This window comes from Leucoraja erinacea, chromosome 26 (genome assembly GCF_028641065.1).
Source record: "Leucoraja erinacea ecotype New England chromosome 26, Leri_hhj_1, whole genome shotgun sequence".
Taxonomy (NCBI): Eukaryota; Metazoa; Chordata; class Chondrichthyes; order Rajiformes; family Rajidae; genus Leucoraja; species Leucoraja erinaceus.
In genome coordinates this window covers 13,639,705-13,663,936 of record NC_073402.1, presented here as the reverse complement: position 1 = coordinate 13,663,936, position 24,232 = coordinate 13,639,705, and the positions used below count along the sequence as shown (strand labels likewise).

Genomic DNA, 24,232 nt, shown 5'->3' with positions numbered 1-24,232 from the left:
GGGGTTTCTTCTGTTAAATGGGGACCTACGAGGGTAGGGGAGGTTGCAACACTATAGTTATGTATGGTATATAATCACTACAGATTCATATAATCTCAGCAGTATTCAGGGTTATCTGATAGGGTTTTTCTCATCCCATTAACCACAGTACATCATACACCAGAAGGGCATTTTGTCCTTATATAAACCAAACAATCTAAAACCCACATGGTGCTACAAGAATTGTACACAAAAGATGGGATTGAACATATTTATTAAAAATAAGATAGAGTAGGGTTGCAGGATTATCATTGATTTTAACCCTAAACACATTTGTTCTAGATATTCATTTTAGGATGGATGCTCTTATTATTCATAAAGACTTGGTGTCAGTTGCGGGTTTTTATATGGCAGGCATTGACTCAATAGAGGAACTTTGGCAATATAGAGCTTACAAAAGGGGCAATCATTAGCCCCAATATTATGTACTAAAATTCGTAAACCAGCTTGGCATTGTTATGTAAATAAGCCATAGGGTGAGGTTTTCCCCCGTTCGAACCCATCATTGGGGTACTAGGGAAAATTCAACCACACTTGGCATCTGGAATTTTCAGAGTACCCGACTGACCTTCTCAATCATGGTATTTCAGTCTTACAGGGGATGGTGTTAGAACCATGTTCCCTATGAACATTGCCAAAAAATTATTGATTTATCCAGTGGAGGCAGTCATCCATGCCATAACACTTTGGATTTATTGATTTGTAGAGTCTAACAAACCCACTACACTGTCAGACAGGACGATGAATCTCATCTCATCTGCACTAAGACTGTCAACACGGAAGCAGTACCTTGGACACATCAAGAAATGGGGCATATACTGCTTGGACAACAATCTCGACCAAAAGGCCAAGAACATTCTGGCCGTATTGGAATTTTAACAAGCCTCCATTAGGATAATCGATGGAGCTACAGTGCCATCAATAGTGCCACAAGTGCACTCTCCAATTACCTATCACAAGGATCGGAACGGCACGCGGTGGGAACGCACCCCTGGTAAGCTAACCAGGTACTCCGAAATCTGGGACATGGGTGTCGTTTTCTCAACATGCTGAGGAGCTTGTAGCTCATAACAGCGTTGTCACCTCAGTAACAGACCAGGAAGATGGTTATGCTCATGGTGTTATTTACCGCACAACAAGTCCAGCCATTAAGCAAACTGAGCCTGGACTCCCTGATCATCTCACCGAGAAACTGGTGTTGTCATACAGGATTTAATAAAAGAAAACAGATCGGGTTCCTCGGGTCTAGGGTTTGATTTTATGGTACACCCATATGGCAAACGACTGTGTATAACAAGACACATCTAACAATACATAGAATATACTCAGAACATTCGAGGTCAGAGTATGGAGTTGTTTATCTCTTACAAGAAACTGCATGAAAGGGTCACGACTCAAACTATATCAAGGTGGCTCAAAAAGGTCCTAAAAATGGCAGGAATAGACACTAATGTACAGGTACCCACAGACCAAATCCTCAGAATGGCAGGAGGGTCATTTTAAAAAAGGGTTTTCCACAGGGTTTTTAATAATCCAGTTATTTTTTGGAGCCATCATTGTATTAAGAAAACATTTTATGTTCAACAAAATAATTTGCCCAAAAGGTTACAGGGTTATGATTCTCAAATTTTAAAAAATGTTATATATTTTTTCGTTATACCACACAACTCTTTGTATAATTGTGTTTTAAAATTACTAATGATGCTCTCTCCCAATACCCAAGGCAGTTGTGAAGCATGGACTCGTTCCACGGCATGAGGTCACAGAGCTTTGAAATCTTCACGAAGTCACTCACGTGACTCCGAAGTAAAATAGTAAGATTAAACGAGAACTTACCAGTTTGAAGTTTGATCTGTATTTTATGAGGAGTTACGATGAGGGATTTCGTGCCCTCCGCTCCCACCCTCTTGTGATCATATCAAAAACTGGTATCTCTTTGATAATCTTACTATGTTAGATCATTATAGGTTCCTGTGACCTCACACCGCTGCTTTGAAGAATGACACGCATGCGTGGAAGCGGGGTTCTTCACGAAATCCCTCATCGTAACTCCTCATAAAATACAGATCAAACTTCAAACTGGTAAGTTCTCGTTTAATCTTACTATTCTACTCCTATTTCTTATGACCTTATCAGATAATAATGGAATGACTGAGGTAGAGTTAAGTTCAAGAACACATGGCAGCATTTCCGAGAATGGGGTATAAATGATGTGATTGGGTCAGGTGTAGGATTGCAGTGGAGAAGAAGTTGTTCTTATGTCTGGACATCTGAGGTTACAAGCTCCTGTGTCATCTCCTGGAAGTTAGAAGAGAGAAAAGGGGATTGCGAGAGTGACAGTCATCCTTGATGATACTTCCAGCCTTCCTGGTGCAACGGACCGTGAAGATGAACTAGATGGAAGGAAGTGTCGAGCTTTTAATGAATTGTTCTGTGTTGACCGGACTCCACAGGTTCAGGCTGCGTAGAGCAGAGCAGTTGTTTTCCAGTCTGGGATGCATCCTGACAGAATAGCTTCTGTATCGCATCTGTTGAAGTATGAGAAAATCTTGTGGACATTCCAAATCTTCTCAGATGTCGAAGAAAGTAAACATGCCATCATTACTATACCATTGTGAAGAAACCTGGCAAGGTTGCTGGTGATATGGATGCCTGGAGACTTGAAGCTGTAGACCATTTCTGCAGAAGCTCCAATAATGAAGACAGGGTTGTGTTAACCCCCTGGTCTCTTTAGGTCAACAAATAACTTTTTGTTTTGCGGATCCAACCCCCAGCAGTTAGCAAACTGAATGATCAAGTTGGTGTTGTGTTTAGTCACACAGTCATATGTGTACAGGGAATAGAACAAGGGGTTATTCACACAACCCTGAAGAGCACTGGTGTTGAGGGTTAAGGTGAAGGAACTCTTATGACCAACTATAATCAACAGAGGTTGTGTGTGAAGAAGCCCATAAGAAAGTTGTAGATGAAGGCCTCAAGGCCTAGGTCAGGTGGTTTAGAAATCAGCTTATTCAGAATTATGGTGTTAAAGACTGGGCCGTTTTTCACTGATTAGCATCATGATTTAGGTGTTTTTATTTTTTATTTTACTTTGAATAGTTTAGAGATACAGCATGGAAACATGCCCTTCGGCCCTTCGAATCCACACTGACCATCGATTACCAGTTTGAATTACAGTTCACACTATTTCTGTGTTATCCCTCTTTCTCATTCACCCCTACAAACTAGGGGCAATTTACAGAGGCCAATTAACTTACAAACCAGCATTTCTTTGGGATGTTATGAGAAAACCAGAGGATGTGGAGGAAACCCACGCAGTCACAGGGAGAACGTGCAAACTCCACACAGCCAATACCCAAAGTCAGGATTGAACCTGGGTTTCTGATGCTGTGAGGCAGCAGCTGTACCAGTTGCACCACAGTTCTTCGCATCTTGCACGAACCAGGTATATTTAGCATGGTCCCATTTATTTGAATGGAATTTATTTGACTGAACTTGTATGTTTTTTATATTTATTTTATTCATTTTTAATGTTCTTAGTTAATGTCTATACTCAAACATAAGAAACAGGAGCAGGCCTAGTTGTAGCTTGAGAAATGTTCAACCACAGAAATACCACAGCCATGACAAAAAGTCATGGCTGTGGCATTGAGCTGGGGGATATTTGAACTCCTGGGACAACAAAACATAAAGGTGACCCTTGGAGTGGTTTAGGCAACAGGTCTGAAGAATGATGAAGTCCAGTCTCAAAGATGCTTTGTTGCACTGCGGTGATTTATAACCCAAAAGGACTGATCATTTTATTCTCGCCTTTAAAACCAAGCAAGTTTAATACAATTTTAACCACAATCAATTTGCATATCTTAAATTTTTATTATGACTTTTTGCAATACAACACTTTTTAAATTAGATCATTCACTGATGCAGGAAACAAAGAACAATCATTGCTTAGAGTATTGTTGACTCAAATTAATTTCCTGATTTTAGAAACAAGAAAAAAACTCTTTAAATATTATTTTTCAAAATACGTATACTTTATTGAACACAAATGACTCCAGCAATATTTTTTCAATCATTACAACAACTGTACATTTATTGAAAAAATGATCTTGCTAGTTGTTTTCCCAAGTGGCAGTGCTCCTTTAATGTGCAAGAAATTAATATTGTTAGTAAAGCTTATCCGATTCTCCAAAGAATGTAACCACATATGTGTTACTCATTCAGATATCCAAGTCTTTAATTAAGATATGTTCATTCATTTGACCCATGATCGGGTCTCAATAAAATTTCAATATCTCAAGACTGTGACTTTGTGACATACATTCATTCACTGTCTTCTTAAGACATGAAAATGCATACTGGTTTACAAGACCCTAAGATGAAACCAACATATAATCTCCTTAATAAAGTGAATAGCAATGTTATAATGTTAAAATATCTATTTCTGTGAATGCACATATAATGCATATCAAATATCCATATTCCACATTAAGTTATGTTGAATCGTTATTGCTGTAAATAATGCATAATTGAAAACCACAAATCACTGAAAATATTCAAACGATGAAATTAAATTCAGACTTTGATATATCTCCATGGGGCAGACATTAGACTGTGAATTAACCAGCAAGCTATAGGTAACAAATGTAAAACTGCATTGACTCCAGCTCATTGCAATTAATCCATGACAACATTTGAATTAACAATATCAACATGAAAATACAAATACATTCAAGTAGTTAGATGAGAAGGGAATGGAGGGTTATGGTATGAGTGCAGGCAGGTGGGACTAAGGGAAAAAAGTTGTTCGGCACGGACTTGTAGGGCCGAGATGGCCTGTTTCCGTGCTGTAATTGTTATATGGTTATACGGTTAACACATACAAGAAATAAATCATGTTAAATTCATGAAGGCATTAAACAAACATGAACATGCACAAATATTTCTTGTGGCATTTCTCCACTGTTTCCATATCTTGCAACCTCTTTTCATCATGCCACCTGCTCAATGTAATCTTACATTTTAAATGTAGATATCATGGAATCATATAGCTATGATGCCACCAAGGGAAACCACTTTAACCCATTGAGTCCAAGCTGGCTCATTTGTGGAGCTACACAATTGGTCTCATAGTTCTGTAAATTATTCTCTTTTCCTATGTTGACCCTAGTTACAGGTTGTAACTACTCTCTGTGCAAAATAAAAACTCTCAAGTCCTCCTTTATGCCCACAATTTAATTTCCTTCTCCACAGCTATTGTGAGACAACATTTCTCAATTTACTCTCCCTGAACCAGTATTGACCTAATACATCCCCATCACTTGTGCTCTTTATCTCCTTTACTCCAAGGGGAATGACCCGAGATAACGTTTCTGACACATCCATGTACTCATTCATGGATGTGAATTCCAGAGCTTCCAAACCTCTGTGTGAAGGACCTCCCCAGCTCAGTGAAGGTCTTTAACCGTGTTTCTAAGATTAGATATTCTTGAACCCAAATGTGCTGCTGATAGTCTGCTTCTGCCATTGACATTTCTAAATGTTCCTATAATATTGCCATCCTCAATATTGTTCTATTGAGTTATGTACTTCGTAATATTGCATTGAGTTAAGTTTAACTTCCCTTGTTAATATAGACAAACTACTGGAGTAATTCAGCGGGTCAGGCAGCATTTGTGGGACAGAGGGATGGTCGACATTTTGGGTTGTGAACATGTACCAGGACTACCGTCAATTGTTGGTGGTATGTTAACTGATCAGTTGAAAATGGTGACTGAGATTTAGTCTCCATGATCATGCTCAAGAATCTTATAAAGTGGTGGGTTATTGTGAGGGATTGTATGACATTATTGTCAAAAACAGGGTGGCACAGTGACGCAGCCTTACAGTTGCTGCCTGAGGTAGAAATTACCCCCATTTTCTACAGTAGGTATAAAGTAGTGGCCTAAATATTAATGACCACTGCAGCCAGGGTGAGTCCAGATAAAAATACGAAATGTTTAGTGGGAAAGTTAATGAGTTAAGGAGCGAGTTGCTTTGCCTTGGTTTATTTTGACTCTTGCTATGCTACACACATACAGGCTACTAGAGAGTATTCCATAATACTTGTAGTAGATGAAAAGGAGTTGTGCAATCAAGAGGAGAACCTCTTATTACAGCATAACCAGCCTATGGCCGGCTCCAGTAGTCAGGGGATACACAAAGGTGAGCTCCTTGTCAATGATAACTCACAGGATACTGATGTTGAGGGACTCAGCATCAATGGGAATATCTTTTGTTTAACACGATCGTTGCTTAGCATTTATATATTGGATCAGTTGTGATGTTCATTTAAATGGCCTTTGGTGGTAAGATCCTCCTCAAATGGTATTTCCCTTTAGTATAGCTTCATTTTCCGTCCCACTGTCTACTTTCTACGTTGCTTTTATTTACATACTCTGATATCGGGAGCATCTTAGCATGGGCCTATTGACGCAAACAAAGTGTGACCCATTAACTTTATATCAGACATCAGATAAGCATTTGCTAATATAAAAGTGGAAAGTGAAGTATTGCTTTAGTTTGATCGAGAGAAAGAGTGGAGTTGAGATGTGTGGATCCACCAAAATTAACTCAACTTTATAGCAAAACTAGACAACCTTCACCGAGTTTGAGAGTTTGAGAGGCCATGGTTTGTTAAGCTCCATTGAGTGCCAGGTGAAAAAAGTACAAAGTTTAACACTAATGTTTAATTAGTCCTGCATATTCCACTAGATAAGTATTTCTAGTGGATCTTTCATGAATTCAAGTGAAAAATGAGGCTTGGATTTTAGTTTAAAGAGTAAGGCTTAATCTCTGAGCTGTAGGCTCCGTCAGATGACTTGTCAAGTAAGACAGTTGACGTTTTTGTGGAGTGATTTGCGTGCTGTCGCCTTCTTGACATACAGCACTCGGACATGATTCTTTTACTCACGAGGTACAGAAACTCAGCAATGTTTAAAAGAACACAGATGCCTGCGGTCACAACCATGAATATAGTGAAGATCCTCTTTTCAGTGGGCCTGGCAATGAAGCAATCAACGATATTGGGGCAAGGCGGCAACTCACATTTAACAAGGCGAGGCAAGTCAAAGTTTTTGTAGATTTTATGAAGGATATACAGGAACCCTACATCAATTATCGCTTTAAACACAAGACTAAGTATGTAAGTCCACCAGAGTCCACCTTTCTTTTTCCCTGTGTCTTGGTAGAGACTGTGACATTGTTCGCCATGTTTCCTCTTGTTCTTCTTCTCCCTATCTTCTCGGTAAGCTACATGCATGACCACCAGCAGGGATGGAGTGGAGACAAAGATGAGCTGGAGAGCCCACAGGCGGATGTGGGAGATTGGGAAGTAGTTGTCAAAGCAGACATTTTCACAGCCAGGCTGCTTGGTGTTACACTCAAAATCTTTTTGGTCGTCGCCCCAGACCTTCTCGGCTGCCACCACATAAACCATCACTCGGAAGAGGAAGACGACGGATAGCCATATCCGACCGAATCCTGTTGAGTATTTATTCACCCCACTGAGGATGCCTTGAAGAGAACCCCAATTCATTGTTGCTGAAGGTCTTCAATAACACCTAAAAGGGAACAAAACATAATGAAACATTAATGGACATAAACAAATTTTAAAACCATATAGAAAAAGAAGTTTAAAAACAATTTTTTAAAATTTTGCTTAGTTTAGAGATACAGCGTGGAAGCAGGTTCTTTGGCCCACTGCGCCAACTAGTGGTCCCCGCATACTAACACTTTCCCACATGCTAGGGGCAATTTACAATTTTCACCAAGCCATTTAGTCTACAAACCTGTACGTCTTTGGAGTGTGAGAGGAAACCGGAACTCTTGGAGAAAACCCACACAGGTAACGGGGAGAATGTACTAACTCTATACAGCCAGCACCCATGGTCAGGATTGATACTGGATCTTTGGCACTATAAGGCAGCACCTCTACCGCTGAGCCACTGACCATGGTGAAACATTAATTTTTTTGCAGACGGATTTCAGTTGCAGTGGGCAGGTAACAGATTTCATTTATAGTGGATAGATCTCCCAAACTTCCCCGTGAGGCCGCAGTGCCGGTTGCCACCCCTTGCCGCTTCCTCGGCCGTGTCTGCATATTCTGGCCCCTGACCCACGCACCTTTCTTGACCGCGCCTGCCACTACCGCCTGTATTGCTGCATTGAGACCTTGGAGCTTTGGAGCTTATGGCTGGTAAGGCTTTGCTTTGATATTTTAGTTTAAAAAAAGTCTCCTCTGTCAGTGCAGTTCTTGCTCATCCTAAATTGTATAATTGGTCCTCTACACATGAAATGCCATATATTACACTTGGTGATAGTGGACAATCAGCAATAATGGATATTGCTATAACTGCTATGGACCGTTATAGACATAGAAACATAGAAAATAGGTGCAGGAGTAGGCCCTTCAGCCCTTCGAGCCAGCATCGCCATTCAAAAAGGTCATGGCTGATTATCCAAAATCAGTAGCCCCTTTCTGGCTTTTTCCCCATATCCCTTGATTCCTTTTGCCCTAAGAGCTAAATCTAACTTTCTCTTGAAAACATCCAGTGAATTGGCCTCCACTGCCTTCTGTGGCAGAGAATTCCACAGATTCACAACTCTCTGGGTGAAAAGGTTTTTCCTCATCTCAGTCCTAAATTCTTATTCTTTAACTGTGATCCCTGGTTCTAGACTCCCCAACATCGGGGACATTTTTCCTGCATTTACCCTGCCCAAACCGCTAAGAATTTTTATATGCTTCTATAAGATGCCCTCTCATCCTTCTAAATTCCAGTGAATACAAGCCCAGTCGACCCATTGTTTCATTATAAGTCAGTCCTGCCATCCCGGGAATTAACCTGGTAAACCTACGCTGCACTTCCCCAATAGCAATAATGTCCTTCTTCAAATTAGAAGACCAAAATTGCACACAATACTACAGGTGCAGTCTCATCAGGGACCTGTACAACTGCAGCAGGACCTCCATGCTCCTAAACTCAAATCCTTCCGCAATGAAGGCCAACATGCCACTAGCATTTTTCACTGCCTGCTGTACCTGCATGCTTACTTTCAGTGACTGATGTACAAGCATACCCAGGTCTCGTTGCACCTCCCCTTCTCCTAATCTGACACCATTCAAATAATAATCTGCTTTCATGTTCATGCCACCAAAATGGATAACCTCACCTTTATCCACATTATACTGCATCTACCATGCCCACTCACCCAACCTATCCAAGTCACCCTGCAGCCTAAAAGCATCCTCCTCGCAGCTCACACTGCCACCCAGCTTTGTGTTATCTGCAAACTTAGAGATGTTACATTTAATTCCTTTGTGTAAATCATTAATGTACGTTGTAAACAACTGGGTCCCAGCACCAAGCCTTATGGCATCCCACTGGTCACTGTCTGCCATTCTGTTAATTCCTACTCTTTGCTTCCTGTCCACCGACCAGCTCTCTATCCAGGTCACTACCATACCCCCAATACCATGTGCTCTAATTTTGCACACTTGTGAAAGGTTTTTTGTGTGGGGCCTTGTCAAAGGTTTTTTGAAAGTTCAGATACACCACATCCATCTCCCTTATCCATTCTACTTGTTATATCCTCAAAAAATCCCAAAAGATTAGTCAAACATGATTTCCCTTTCATAAATCCATGCTGACTTTGACCTATCCCATCACTGCTTTCCAAATGCGCAGCTATAACATCTTTAATTATCGACTCCAGCATCCTCCCCACTACCAATGTAAGGTCAGCTGGACCGTTATAATGAGGGTTTACTGTGCATCAACATATTTCTATATTTATTCAGTAATCAGATACTGGCTTTGTTTCCCAAGGGATACATCAATAAGTGGGTGGTTGAGTATTTAGTTGGGAAACATTGGAAAAACTAAGTTGCATTTTGAAATACTTTTCTTCTCCAAGACCTTTTCTCTATTTGAAGAGTTTCCTTTTTCCTGGTTTCAGTAACCGTTCTTAGAAGTCTAGTCAGTGAAGAAAGCGAATGGTATGTTAGCTTTCATAGCACAAGGATTTGAGTATAGGAGCAGGGAGGTTCTACTGCAGTTGTACAGGGTCTTGGTGAGACCACACCTGGAGTATTGCGTACAGTTTTGGTCTCCAAATCTGAGGAAGGACATTATTGCCATAGAGGGAGTGCAGAGAAGGTTCACCAGACTGATTCCTGGGATGTCAGGACTGTCTTATGAAGAAAGACTGGATAGACTTGGTTTATACTCTCTAGAATTTAGGAGATTGAGAGGGGATCTTATAGAAACTTACAAAATTCTTAAGGGGTTGGACAGGCTAGATGCAGGAAGATTGCTCCCGATGTTGGGGAAGTCCAGGACAAGGGGTCACAACTTAAGGATAAGGGGGAAATCCTTTAAAACCGAGATGAGGAGAACTTTTTTCACACAGAGAGTGGTGAATCTCTGGAACTCTCTGCTGCAGAGGGTAGTCGAGGCCAGTTCATTGGCTATATTTAAGAGGGAGTTAGATGTGGCCCTTGTGGCTAAGGGGATCAGAGGGTATGGAGAGAAGGCAGGTACGGGATACTGAGTTGGATGAACAGCCATGATCATATTGAATGGCGGTGCAGGCTCGAAGGGCCGAATGGCCTACTCCTGCACCTAATTTCTATGTTTCTATGTTTCTATGTCATACCAAGAAATAGTGATTAACAATCAGATGGTCGATCATTAGTGGGAAGCAACTGCAGATGCTTGTTTACACCAAAGATAGACACAAAATGCTGGTGTAACAGGCAGCATCGATTTCGATATTAGGCACAGCCGTGAGTCAGTTACCAACTTGCTTTCACTACCTCTTTGGGAGTCGGGAACATGGAGAAGTATGTGAATTATGAGAAATCACCAGTGCAGAACAGCTGGAGAGTTGTGAAAGATGCAAGAATTCAATCAAACAGAAAAACAAAAATAGCACCCAGAATTATTGGAAAGCAAACTGTTGGAAAACCCCAATCTCTTACATGTATATAAAAAAGCAAAAATATACCAAAAGATACCCTACCAGAGTGTGGAGATGGGAAACACCTTTTAACACCATTTACATATTTGCCTCTCCGTTTACAAAGTTGCCAGGGCTCGAGGGTTTGAGCTGTACGGAGAGGTTGAGGAGGCTGGGACTCTATTCCTTGGAGTGCAGGAGGATGAGGGATGATCTTATAGAGATGTATAAAATCATGATTGAAATAGATCGGGTAAACGCACAGTCTCTTGCCCAGAGTAGGGGAATCGAGAACCAGAAGACATAGGTTTAAGGTGAAGGGGGTAAGATTGAATTGGAATCCAAGGGGTAACATTTTCACACAAAGGGTGGTGGGTGTATGGAACGAGTTGCCAGAGGAGATAGTTGAGGCAGGAACTATTGAAATGTTTAAGAAACGATTAGACAGGTACGTGGATAGGACAGGTTTAGAGGGATATGGGCCAACCGAAGGCAGATAGACTAATGTAGATGGGACATGTTGGTTGGGGTGGGCTAGTTGGGCCAAAGGGCCTATTTCCATGCTGTATGGCTCTATGACTCTTTGACTATACAATATATTTAGATAATCAGTTGCCATCCATGGTCACCCTGCAGTCATGTTTCTTTAATGTCAATTATATTGTATGCATTTACATCTATTTGTGCTGTCAATTCATTTACATTTTCACGAACGCTTTGCAATTTCAGATATAGCGCCTCGAGATTTGTGTTGTTAACATTTTCTTGACCTTGTCATGTCGAGTTATTATGGGCCTGCTTGTCTTGTTACATTTTTTTGTTCAAAATTGTTAGTACACTTTTTAATTTGAACTGTCTTTTCCTTACACAATTTAGTTATTACAACCCCGACCATTTTGCTGCTCTGCTTCCATGTTTTTCGTACCCTTTACCCTTTCGTACCCCAATAAAACCTCTTAGAATAAATATCTTGATTAAAAGCCTAGTTTAATGTATGGCAGAATTAACAAAGAACAACAGGAGCCAGAGTTTTATGGAATTGCGTTCAGTAGAATAAGGAACAAAGCCTTTAGAAAAATACATTAATGATTATATGAAAAGTCAATTTGAGCATCAGAATGAGTGGCATTTTAATTCTGGTCTTTTTTTGCTTTAGAACATAATATTGACTGATTAACTTGGGTGAATGCAATCACTAATTGAATTGTAAGGTGTAAAAATAGCCAGGTTGGTTGCATAGGTTTAGTCCTTATGTTTACAAAGTAAAAATTGATATTACTATGGTATACTGCATATATAAGTAAATATAATGGTACGTCCTGTACTAATAGTGGTGATATATAAATGTATCGTGTTTGCAAATTTTATGAATAAAGTTTGGGTCAGGAAAAAGAAGAAATGTATTGCCAAAACTATTTCCAGAATAAATTGAAAGCTACTTATTATAATTTTCCTCTAAAAAATGAGGACAGATTGTTGATTTTCAGATCATCTTTGAGTTTACAAGAAGCTTTCATACTCATGGGGACATTCTCACATATGCGGATGTGTGAGACTAGGAGGCCTAACTATGATGGTCATCAATAAATCAAATAAAGGAAGCAGGGGAATGTTCACTACCTAATGACTGGAAGAATGGAAAAGTTGAGATGAATTGCATTGATAAACCTTGAGAAGAATGATCATTATTTTTCATTTATTTGTTCATAAGATGTGATTGTCACTGGGAATGACAATATATATTGACCATCTCTGGACTGATGAGGAAGTATGGAGTAGCAACATTGGTGACTCCAGAGTCACGCACAAACCAAGGAATGTGGAGGAACGTGTAGGAACGTGCTGCATGAAACCTGTGTGTGCTTCTAAGTACAAAGATTGCAGCAAATTCTCCTGGTGGTCCCAGCACACACAATTCCAAACGACCACAAGGACAACATGCCAAGGTCACATTTTGATAATCTCCAAAATATATTAATAAACTAAATGGGTGATTAGCTGATGATTCAACATTATTTGCCATATTTTGATTTATAAATTTGGTTTGGTATATTTAGTTTGTGTTGACTTTTGTATTTCTTTATAGAGAAGTGAACAGCTGTGATGGGCATCTACAGAGGGAAGGCAGGTGACCATGCAGGTAACCTGCGGCTGTTGAATGTGTAATCAGCAGTGAGATGAGAAGGAAGCACAATAGCCAGAGCGCAGAGCCCAGAATGTCAGCATTAACTCGCAATCATTGTTGTATAGTCTCAATAATTTGAAATTCTGACTTGGGCAATACATGTCAGTGTGTCTACTGGACCCCATAGTGGAACCGATTTGGCCCCAATGGCACCTGTGAGATGTCTGCTAGCCTATATAAATTAACTTGCAAGTTACTGTACTATAACTGGATTCAAGCCACGAATGAACCAGGAGGCTAACAAATTCCATCCTTCCCCATCCCAACAGGTAGTAACCCTGTTAAAGTGCTCGCTGCGCACTGGGGCAGAATAAATTGTGTTACAGAACTGTTATGCTGCTGCAAGTAAGAATTCCATTGTTTTGTTGGGTGACACGGTGGCCCAGCGGTAGAGCTGCTGCCTTACAATGCCAGAGATCCGGGTTCAATTCTGACTACGGCTGCCTTCTGTACAGAGTTTTGTACGTTCTCCCCGTGGCTGCAAGAGTTTTCTCCAGGTGCTCCAGTTTCCTCCTACACTCCAAAGATGTACAGATTTGTAGGTTAATTGGCTTCGGTAAAAATTGTAAATTGTTCCCTGTGTGTAGGATAGTATTAGTTGACAGGGTGATCACTGATCAGCACGGACTCAATGGGCCGAAGGGCCTGTTCCCGCACTGTATTGCTAGACTAATTAAACACTTTTGACTTTCGACACTCAACTCCTGAAATTCTGGTGCATGGATAAGACCATCAGTTAGTAATGCAATCATATGGGTATCAGTTTTTAACTTTCAGAATCTGAATGTAAATATCCCCAATTTAAAAGTTAGCTAAATATTTCTATTGTCCCAACATGCAGTTTCTTGGCTGGAATAAACAGCTTATCCACAGGAATTTAGTCAGTATCTGAGGAGCATGTCAAGTCCTGTTATGCATTGGCATGTCTTGTTTTGGTTCCTGACTGTCTCGCTGAACTATCCCAAAACTCACTATCTTTCTGTTTTCCAAAATTCCTGGTTGACTCACGGGTTTTCAGCCAGACACCATGATTTTCTATGCCTACAGCTATATAAGATGCAGCTGGTCCTCCATGCTCAGGCATACTTGGGAGCAAATGTTACTGGGATTCTACCAAAGACAGACACAAAGTGGTGGAGTAACCCCTGCATTCTCTCTCTCTCCATCCCCCACCCGTCGCACCAGCTTCTCATTCTCACCTAGCAAACAACTAACAATGGCCTGTTTCCTTTATCACCACTACTTTTTTTTGCATATCTTTCATTCCTTTGTTCTATATCTCTCTACATCACTATCTATATATCTCGTTTCCCTTTCCCTTGAAGGTTACTTGAAGTTACTCAGCGGGTTAGGCAGCATCTGCAGAGAAAAAGGGTAGGTGATGTTTCATGTCGGGACTATCCTTTTTCTCCAGAGATGCTGCTTCACTCGCTGAGTTACTCCACCACTTTGTGTCTATCTTTGGTATAAACCAGCATCAGCAGTTCTTTGCTTCTATTTACTGGGATATCTACTTGGTACTCAGTGGATCTGCAGAGAATTCTGTCCATTTGAAGACCATTTTAACTGTTTTGAATTTAGACTGTGGGAAATTCTGCTTGCAAACATCTTGTATTTCACTATACGTTCACTATAGAATTCACCCTTTACTAATATAATAAAAGGATGTTACATGTAATGTTAAGGCACAATCAGATTACCTTATAAAAATAAAAGAATATAAAAAAATGAGAAAGGAATAGGCTACTAAACCCTCAAGCCTGCCCTGCATTCAATGCAATATTCAAGAGAGGCAAGAGTGAACTTGCATCACTGGAAAATGGCACTTAGTTTAGAGATACAGCACGGAACATGCCCTTCGGCCTACAGGGTCCGCGCCGACCAGCGATCCCCGCACATTAACACTATCCTACACCCACTAGGGACAATTTCTACATTTACCAAGCCAATTAACCTACAAACCAGTACGTCTTTGGAGTGTGGCAGGAAACCGAAGATCTTGGAGAAAACCCACGTGTGTCACGGGCAGAACGTACAAATTCCGTACAGACAGAACCCATAATCGGGATTGAACCCGGGTCTCCGGCGCTGCATTCGCTGTAAGGCAGCAATTCTACCGCTGTGCGACCATGAATGTGACTCGGAAGTAGTAGAGGGGAACAAAGAAATGGCGGATGAACTGAATAAGTTTTTTGCATCAGTCTTCACAGTAGAAGACACCAGCAATGTGTCAGAAATTCAGGGGCAGAAGTGAACGCAGTCGTTATTATTGTGGAGAAGGTCTGAAGGTGTATAATGGGCTTGTCCCACTTAGGTGATTTTTTCGGCAACTGCTGGCAACTATCATAGTCGTAATAGGTCACCGAAAAACCGGCGACTGGGTTCCCCTACAACAATATCTACAACAACCTACCACCTAGCCGACGTCAAGCTACAGCAAGCTACCGACAGCCAGCAACCCATTAGGACGTCCACCTACGACCACACCTACGACAACCTCCATCCACCCACGGCAAACTGCGACAAGGTAAGACAATTCAGTCGTCGGTACCTGTCGCCGGTTGACGTAGGTTGACGATGGTAGTTGCCAATCGAATTGACCGAAGTCAGCACCAGCGACAACCAACGTCACCTGGCGACAACCTACGTCATTCTGGTGACAACCTACGACAGCACCTATGTCACGGTCAACAAGCCCACTGTCGCCGACTGTCACCAAAACGTTTTGAACATTTCAAAACCCAGCGGCGGCCAGAAAAACGCTACGACTCTTTAGGCGACTCAAGGAGACGACTCACGACCATACAGGCATCACACCGCGACCATGTGGTGACTGCCTAGTCGCCTGTAGTCACCTAAAAATTTGCCTAAGTGAAACAGGGGCATAAGCCACCTGGACCAGATGGACTATAGGCCATGGTTTGAAAGAGGTGGCCGTTGAGATTGTGGAGGCATTGTAGCGATCTTTCAAGAAGACTGGACAATTGTGAATGCAACTCCACTGTTTAAGAAGGGAGTGAGGAAAAAAAAGGAAATTACAACCCAGTGAGTGTGACTTCAATGAATGGTAACATTTTCGAGTCCATTATCATGGATGAGGTTTTGGGGTACTGGGCAAACATGGAACACTAAAGAATGAGTTTAGCAGCCACTAAGAGTAAAACAAAGATATCTCTGTGGGGTTCCTTTAATTGGCTTTGTAGATTTACTGGGGTTTGCTCTTTGTTTTATTGTAAGTGAAAACCACAGCCTGTTGTTAACACGTCTGACAACCATTTCCTGTTAATGCAATTCATAGGGGCCTCCCTATGTTCTCCAAGTGTGCAAGTGGCATCTAGGCTCTGGTGAATTGCACCCAAAGGTTTAGTTTAGTTTAGTGATACAGCACGGAAATTATCCCTTTGGCCCACCAAGTTTGTGCTGACCAGCGATCCCTGCACTGTAACATAATTCTACACATTACAATTCTACACAATGTTTACCAAAAGCTAACTAACCTACAAACCTGTACGTCTTTGGAATGTGGGATGAAATCGGAGCACCCTGTGCTTATAGAACAAAGAGCCAAATAATTATCATTGAATCACTGATAGATACCATAGGGAAAAAGGCCCTATGGTCCACGTTGATCATTGATCTCCTGTTCATTCGATTTCAATAGTATCCAAACTTTTTAATCACACACTCACACACTAGGAACAACTTATAGAGGCCGATTAACTTGCAAACCCGCATGTCTTTCTGGTGTGGGAGGTCATAACCTCAGAATTATAGGATGTTATTTTTGGAAGGAGAATAGAAGGAATTTCTTTAATCAACCCAACTTAAATGAGCCAACAGCCCGGTTATAGACTGTGGGAGTATATAACGATAGTGATAGGAAAGGGAGTTGTATAATGTGCAGATCTGGCTTTCCATCTGCAAATTAAGCTTTGTATCGTGGAGTACTTCCTACACTCTTTTGAAAAGAGATACTGGAATCAGCACCAAGAACACTTGTCGAGTTTGTCCATTATGGTCATAATAATTCTATGATTCTGTTGTTTTGTAAAATCACATTGATCACATTGCTTCTAAAATGAATCATCTGCTACTCTGTTGCCATAGATTTAAGCAATGCAGAATTTCATCACTGCTACTAAACATATCCTGTGGATTCTCCCTCACTTGTCAAGTCAATGAAAAGGAGAAGATAGATTCAAATCTGTACTCATAAGAGCAGTTCTCATAATATTTTCCACATAGCAGTGTCTATTGTAAACAGTTTTAAGATCTAATATCTGCCCATTCAAATATATTCTCACATGTAATTATATGACCCTTCCAATTCATGGGAACCTACACTTTATGGTGTTTTGAGTGATTCTGGCATTTTTAAGGACACATGATCAATTTTTACCAAGAGAAGAAGGGAACATTGAAAGAAGCATTATACCTTGATGTGGAGGGTAACTATAGATTAACGAAAGAAGGTCAGCATAAGAAAGCTAGAAAAAGTGGAATTAGAGATGGGGTAATAAATTGGATATCTGACGATTTACATCTTCCTGTGGAAAGAACATCCATTTTGAGTTTGCAAGATCCTCCTTAAATAGATAGCTCAGAGTCTGATGATGCCTCAGGCCTGGTGTGTCATTTTAATTATAGAGGAAGAATGGATGACTTTCAGAGCAGGCCAAAGGGCAAATGTTGCCCAAAAGAGAATAAAAAATGTTTTTTGTCTTACTGCTTCCTGGAAAAAGTGCTATTGCTAGGCTCACAGGAAGACACATGGCTAATTTACCCTGACCTGCTTCAAAATCACCTGTTCTCCTTACCAGTCATCTAACTATCCAGTAGAAATATCTGCTTCCATCCCAAGCAGGTTATTTCTGTTAGGTTTGGATGGGAATCGGGGATCAAACATAAGGAGAGTTGAGAAGTTAACATCTCTTTCAGACCTTGACATGTGAGCATATTGCATTCCCAAGCCCCTCTTACAGAGAATAACCCAACCTATGCAAAATTGGGTCATATAATCTATGCCCTTGCAACTTTTCTTAACAAATTCGTCTAAATTGTGGTCTTTGATTGAAAAATTTCAAGGCATCATCTTTTTTGGAGCTCAAAACATGAAAAAATGAAAAAGTAAATATCATGTGGGATTCCTGTACTTTAAGGGGGATGTTTTTTTCTGGTCACGTCAAGTTGAGCCTATTGTCATATGCGCAAGTATGGTGAGGGGGAGGTCCAGTGAAAACCTTGCCTGCAGCACCATCACAGGAACATAATCATAGACAACACACACAAACATAAATTGTACATAATATACACATCAATCTGCAAGAGAGTGAAAAGAAAACACTGTGCAAAAGATTAAGATATTAGTGCAATACACAATTATAAAACTAGTTCATGGTAGTGCAAGAGATGATCTGTAGTGATGCAGAAATAATTTTTCTTTGTAAAATGTCTGACAGAAACCATATTCAAGCAGGCACACATCAAAAATAGATACAGAGATGAATCTCTTCCAGACAGAGTGTACACCTCCAACAATGCAGTATTGATTGTGTAAAACCATCAATCTTTCAGCATCAAGCCTTACTTAACAGATTGTGGTATTGTCATTTTATTCAGGAATTAAAGTTCTCTGTTAAATGAACCCACACACCTTGTAGGCCAACAATATGGAAATTTTATGGACACCTATTTATAATCTGGCATGATCTGAAAATGGAAAGGAAATGCACTCAAGGGCAGACATTTCCCAAAGACAAGGTTTAATTTAAATGCAGTCAGCAATGCGTCTTGTTCACTTTCAAACTGACATGGTCACAAAAGGAGGCTATCATCACTCAAATTACCAAGAGCAGCTGGCAAACTAGATAAAACTATCTAAAAATGCAATAAATTGGGAAGAAAATCAGCTTCTCACTTCTTTGTTCTGTCCCTATATTAAAAAATGCTAAATCACAATTGCTCCTTTCATGAATGCTTTACTTTTGAAAAATCTGCTTTTTTACTATCCGTGAGTAATTTTAAGGGCAGACAAGACAATGTATTATCCATGATACATGATAGCAGAACAGGCTCCAAGGGCATGTTTCTGCAGTTTGTTCTATTCTTTGTTCTTCTGTTTGTGGTGCATTTACATCTTCTCATTATTTTAGTAGTAGACAAAGTAACAAAAAAATATCCCTTGACTACTTTTATGATAAGCTGCTTCAGTTAAACTGAATCCAAATACTCTTTTTCCAGTCTGATCGGGAGAATGCATAGTTTGACATGGGGCTGGAGAAGAAATGGATCATAAATGATGTACAGGTTTGGGCATATGGATGACATGATAGGTCGCTCTGCAGAAAAATCTTTCAAGGGTGAAGCAAGTTACTTCATATGTTGGGAAAGTATTTTTTTTTGTGGAAGAACAAGACCGCCATGGGATTTAATCGGTAATTCGAATGACATGATTCTAAATTCAGTCAAAGAACTGCTTCAATGACGGCAGTTCATTCCAACAACGTTATAATACTTAGTTAGGCTCTGCTACCCATCTTCACAAAAGTAGTTAACATTTGCAACCTGAAGGAATTAAATATTTAAAATGTCTGACTTTTATAAATCCATCACTTTCCATAAACTTTATTTAGAGATCAAATATGCATCAGCATTTCCCATATTCTTAGTTGATCCATCAGATGCAGACATACATTTATAGGAAAGGAATAGCATGGATGTATTTACGTGTCCCTGCTCCCATGAAATCCAGTTTTCCCTAATGTCTTACAAAAGAAACAATTCTAAGTCATAAACATATGCGCTGAATTCTGTGTTCTAATTCATTCCTGGGCACTTCTTAAAATTAATAAACAAAGTTCAAGCAGTTTATATCCATCTGGCCAAAGAAAAAATCACAGTAAATTCTATTTTACCTTTCATCAACACCTCAAAGCCCGTTCTCGATCTGAAAGCTCTTATTGTAACATTCGCTATGATGTCCTTTGCATTCTGCTCTAGTTTAACACATAATGCAGTTTTTCACATACCTGCAAAGATAAAAATCAGCATATGTTTTCCAGCAATTTGCTTGGCAGTCTGTCACAATTTAAACTCATCTGTCTGTGTGTTTCTATCTGAGAAGGAACCTGCCTTACATTTGTCCTGGCATGATATCCTGGGTGGGGCGAGTTTTAGAAATGAGAGCATTCCTTCATGAATAGGGGTAGTGGGAACATGTTCAACCCACTCTGCCTCCACTCAGGTGTCAATAAAGTCAATCCAATATTACTCACTAAGCTGCAATACAGAGATGATACTTATCTTTATTTAAATTCTGACTTTCACACCATTGTTAACTCAATCTATAACATGGTGAAGCCGCGGTCTCCGGTAAGCAAGTGGCCGATTCGGGAACTCCAAGAGAGTGTGTGCTCCGATTCGTCCCGACGTTGGAGTTTCGATCATCCAGACGAGAGGGCTTGTACATCGGGCCATCTGTAGTGGCGACTACGGAGGGTTCATGGCCCCGACCACGGTGGACAAGGGAGGAAGACTGACTGAACATTGTTGCCTTCCATTACAGTGAAGAATGTTGATGATCCACCCACAGTGGTGGATGTTTATGTTGGATTCGATTGTGTATTGTGTTCTTTTTTATTGTATGGCTGCATGGTAACTCAAATTTCACTGTACCTTAATTGGTACATGTGACAATAAATGTGAACTTGAACTTGAACTTCAAATGCCCTGCAATGTAGGAGATTACAAACAGTGGTGGACACTGCCCAAGCATTCACAGGTACTTTCCTCCACACCATCAAAGGGATCTATAAGGCGCTGCCACAAAACGCAGCCAACATCACAAAGACTCACATCACCCTGGCTGCATTCTTATTTCACTCCTGCTATTGGGATTTGGGGCTTTTATTTGCACAAATATATATTTTTTAACATTGAACTTTTCTTTAAGTGCTATGTTTACATCTCTGTAATTTCAGCAAGGAATTTAATTGTTTTGTTGTTTTCATTGTTCATTTTTCTCAGGACATATGACAATTAAACACTCTTCACTCTTATATGAGTGTAAAGTTGGAAAATGGGAGTTTAATGTGGGGAAGTTATGCAAGTGAGAGGCAGATGATCATGTGAATGGAGAGACATTGCAAATGGCATTGTGCATGAAATTGCTAAATGTTAGCAGGAAGATGCAAAAAGTAGTTCAGAAAGCAAATGGCATGTGGGGCTTTATTGCAAAGGGATTGGAGTTCAGATAAAGGGGAAATCTTACTATTATTGTGAACATTTTTACTCTACTCAAAGCTCCCTTCAGATAAGAGATTACCAGCTGGACAATGGAAACAAGGATGTTTCAGGGCTGCCAACTCTCACGCTTTGAGCGTGCGACTCACGCCCTCAAGCAAACTCTCACGCCCTCACGCTGATCAGAAATTTCTCACGCTCAGTGGTGAGAAATTTTGTGATCAACGAAAATTCAAAAACTCTTATCAACTGCATGGGCCGCGGGTGTTGGAAGCAGAAGCAGCGGCAGGGACAGGTGCGGATGGGGAGCAGGGCTGGCGAGTGTTTGCCGGGCTGGCGAGTCGCTCACTGCAGCCTCAGAGCAAGAGTCCCGGCCTGTCGGAGTCGTCGAAGTGTTGTGCCGCTGCCGTGAGAGTCTCAGTACCGAATTCGCCCAGGTGACCGGCATGGATCTGGCTGCGGCTCGGTTCATCCTGGAGGACAACCAGTGGTTGCTGGAAGTAAGTACCAAGCACTGGGTAGATACGGTGGAAGATAGTATTCAAATGGGGGTGGTTGGTGAAAGCATCCTGCTTGCCTGCTTGCCTGCTAGATTTTCACTTACTGTAACTGCAGGAAAAATGTTCCCGATGTTGGGGGCGTTCAGAACCATGGGTCACAGTTTAGGAATAAAGGGGGGGGGGGGCAATTAGGACTGAGATGAGAACAAACTTTCTTCACGCAGAGAGTTGTGAATCTGTGGAATTCTCTGTCACAGAAGGCAGTGCAGGCCAATTCACTGGATGTTTTCAAGAGAGAGTTACATTTAGTTCTTGGTGCTAACAACATCAAGGGATATGGGAAAAAACCAGGAAAGAGGTACTGATTTTAGATGAATAGCCATGATCATATTGAATGGCAGTTCTGGCTAGAAGGGCTGATCCATGGTGGAGGTATAATGTAGTCATAGAGTGATACAGTGTGAAAACAGGCCCTTCGGTGCAACTTGCCCACACCCGCCAACATGTCCCAGCTACGCCACCTGCATTTGGTCAATACCTCCAAACCTGTCCTATCCATGTATCAGTCTAACTTTTTCTTAAATGCTGGGATGGTCCCTGCCTCAACTACCTCCTCTGGCAGCTTGTTCCATACACCCATCACCCTTTGTGTGGATAACGTTACCCCTTAAAAAGTGACCTCTTAAAAATACTTCATACAAAAAAACATTGAAATCATACTTCTACAGTGCACTAAAACATGAGAGGGGGACACACCCTTCTTCCACACCCTCTCCCCACTCGGTGGCTCCACTCCCTCACCGGGTACCCCCAAGGCCAGTGATCAATGATCGCATAGCCTACCCCCGTTCAAAAACGCTCCAATCCAATTGAACACATATATATTGCATTCAAGTGTAAGTTAAAAGACTCGCTACAATATGCACCATATTGCACAATTTCAAGCTGAAAAATGCAAATGTTCCGTACCAATGGGAGGGGGACACAGTCCTCCCCCCCCCGGTCGCTATGCTCCCTCAGGCTTGGTCTCTCACAATTTCTCACTCCCAACTCTCACCCAATGTTGGCAGCCCTGATGTTTCCAGAGGGAAGGTTTCCTTTGAAAATCCCAACAGCCAAAAAATGGCCTTGTTTGATTAACACTTGCAGCTATTTTTGTTCTTGACATTATTTTACAAGATGCTCTGTGATTATGTGTCCCTGTAACCTTTGACCACTGTCATATGCCAAATGAAAAAATCCACAAGACCGCAAGAGCAGATGGCAACCTTACTGCAAGTTTAAAACTCGCAAAAGAACGACTTCTAATAAAAAATAAACAGACTAGTCTTTCTCCTAGAAGTGAAGGACAGGTTGGTGACTCTGTGATCATCTTTAAGAAAAGGAATAAATCTAATTCCATAATTACAAAAGGGGCCTCACTGTTGTCCACCACAAGGAAAGTAATGCAAGAGTCACTGGGAAGATTGGACATTTGGTGCCCATCTCTTGCTGACTGGATTTATATGACTTGAGAGAACAGTTACAAGTCAGCCATGTTGGTCTGGGATAAGAATCACACATTGAACTGTTGACACTTCATCTTCCATAGAGAGCACTGGTGAGCCAAGGTTAACCTTTGCATTTCCATTGCCAAGACGTGATATGACACTGAGGCACATTGAAATATGTGGGAGGGTTATAACAATAGTGTAATTTTGCACAGAAATCTAGTCTTCAAAGGCCTCACACAAACTATTCCGATCCTGCTCAGAAGTTCAAAATGACAGAGAATTTTTCAACCAATGATTAGGATAAGGATATAGAAACATAGAAACATAGAAATTAGGTGCAGGAGTAGGCCATTTGGCCCTTCGAGCCTGCACCGCCATTCAATATGATCATGGCTGATCATCCAACTCAGTATCCCGTACCTGCCTTCTCCCAATACCCTCTGATCCCCTTAGCCACAAGGGCCACATCTAACTCCCTCTCAAATATAGCCAATGAACTGGCCTCAACTACCCTCTGTGGCAGAGAGTTCCAGAGATTCACCACTCTCTGTGTGAAAAAAGTTCTTCTCATCTCAGTTTTAAAGGATTTCCCCCTTATCCTTAAGCTGTGACCCCTTGTCCTGGACTTCCCCAACATCGGGAACAATCTTCCTGCATCTAGCCTGTCCAACCCCTTAAGAATTTTGTAAGTTTCTATAAGATCCCCTCTCAATCTCCTAAATTCTAGAGAGTATAAACCAAGTCTATCCAGTCTTTCTTCATAAGACAGTCCTGAC

General features: G+C 40.9%; 1 protein-coding gene across 3 annotated transcripts; it reads right to left on the bottom strand.

Moving 5' to 3' along the window:
* Window positions 1-3,892: 3,892 nt before the first annotated feature.
* LOC129709662 (gap junction beta-4 protein-like) lies at window positions 3,893-20,987 on the bottom strand. 3 transcript variants are annotated; one of them, XM_055656157.1, is made up of 2 exons: window positions 20,251-20,987; window positions 3,893-7,640 (listed from the first exon to the last, which is right to left on the bottom strand). In XM_055656157.1, the coding sequence occupies exon 2, from the start codon at window positions 7,613-7,615 to the stop codon at window positions 6,848-6,850; it is 768 nt and encodes a 255-aa protein (XP_055512132.1). In that variant the 5' UTR covers window positions 7,616-7,640; window positions 20,251-20,987; the 3' UTR covers window positions 3,893-6,847. The 3 variants fall into 3 exon arrangements, with proteins under 3 accessions (XP_055512132.1, XP_055512131.1, XP_055512133.1); XM_055656156.1 differs by having other exon boundaries at window positions 20,137-20,986; XM_055656158.1 differs by lacking the exon at window positions 20,251-20,987 and adding an exon at window positions 13,629-13,649.
* Window positions 20,988-24,232: the final 3,245 nt, after the last annotated feature.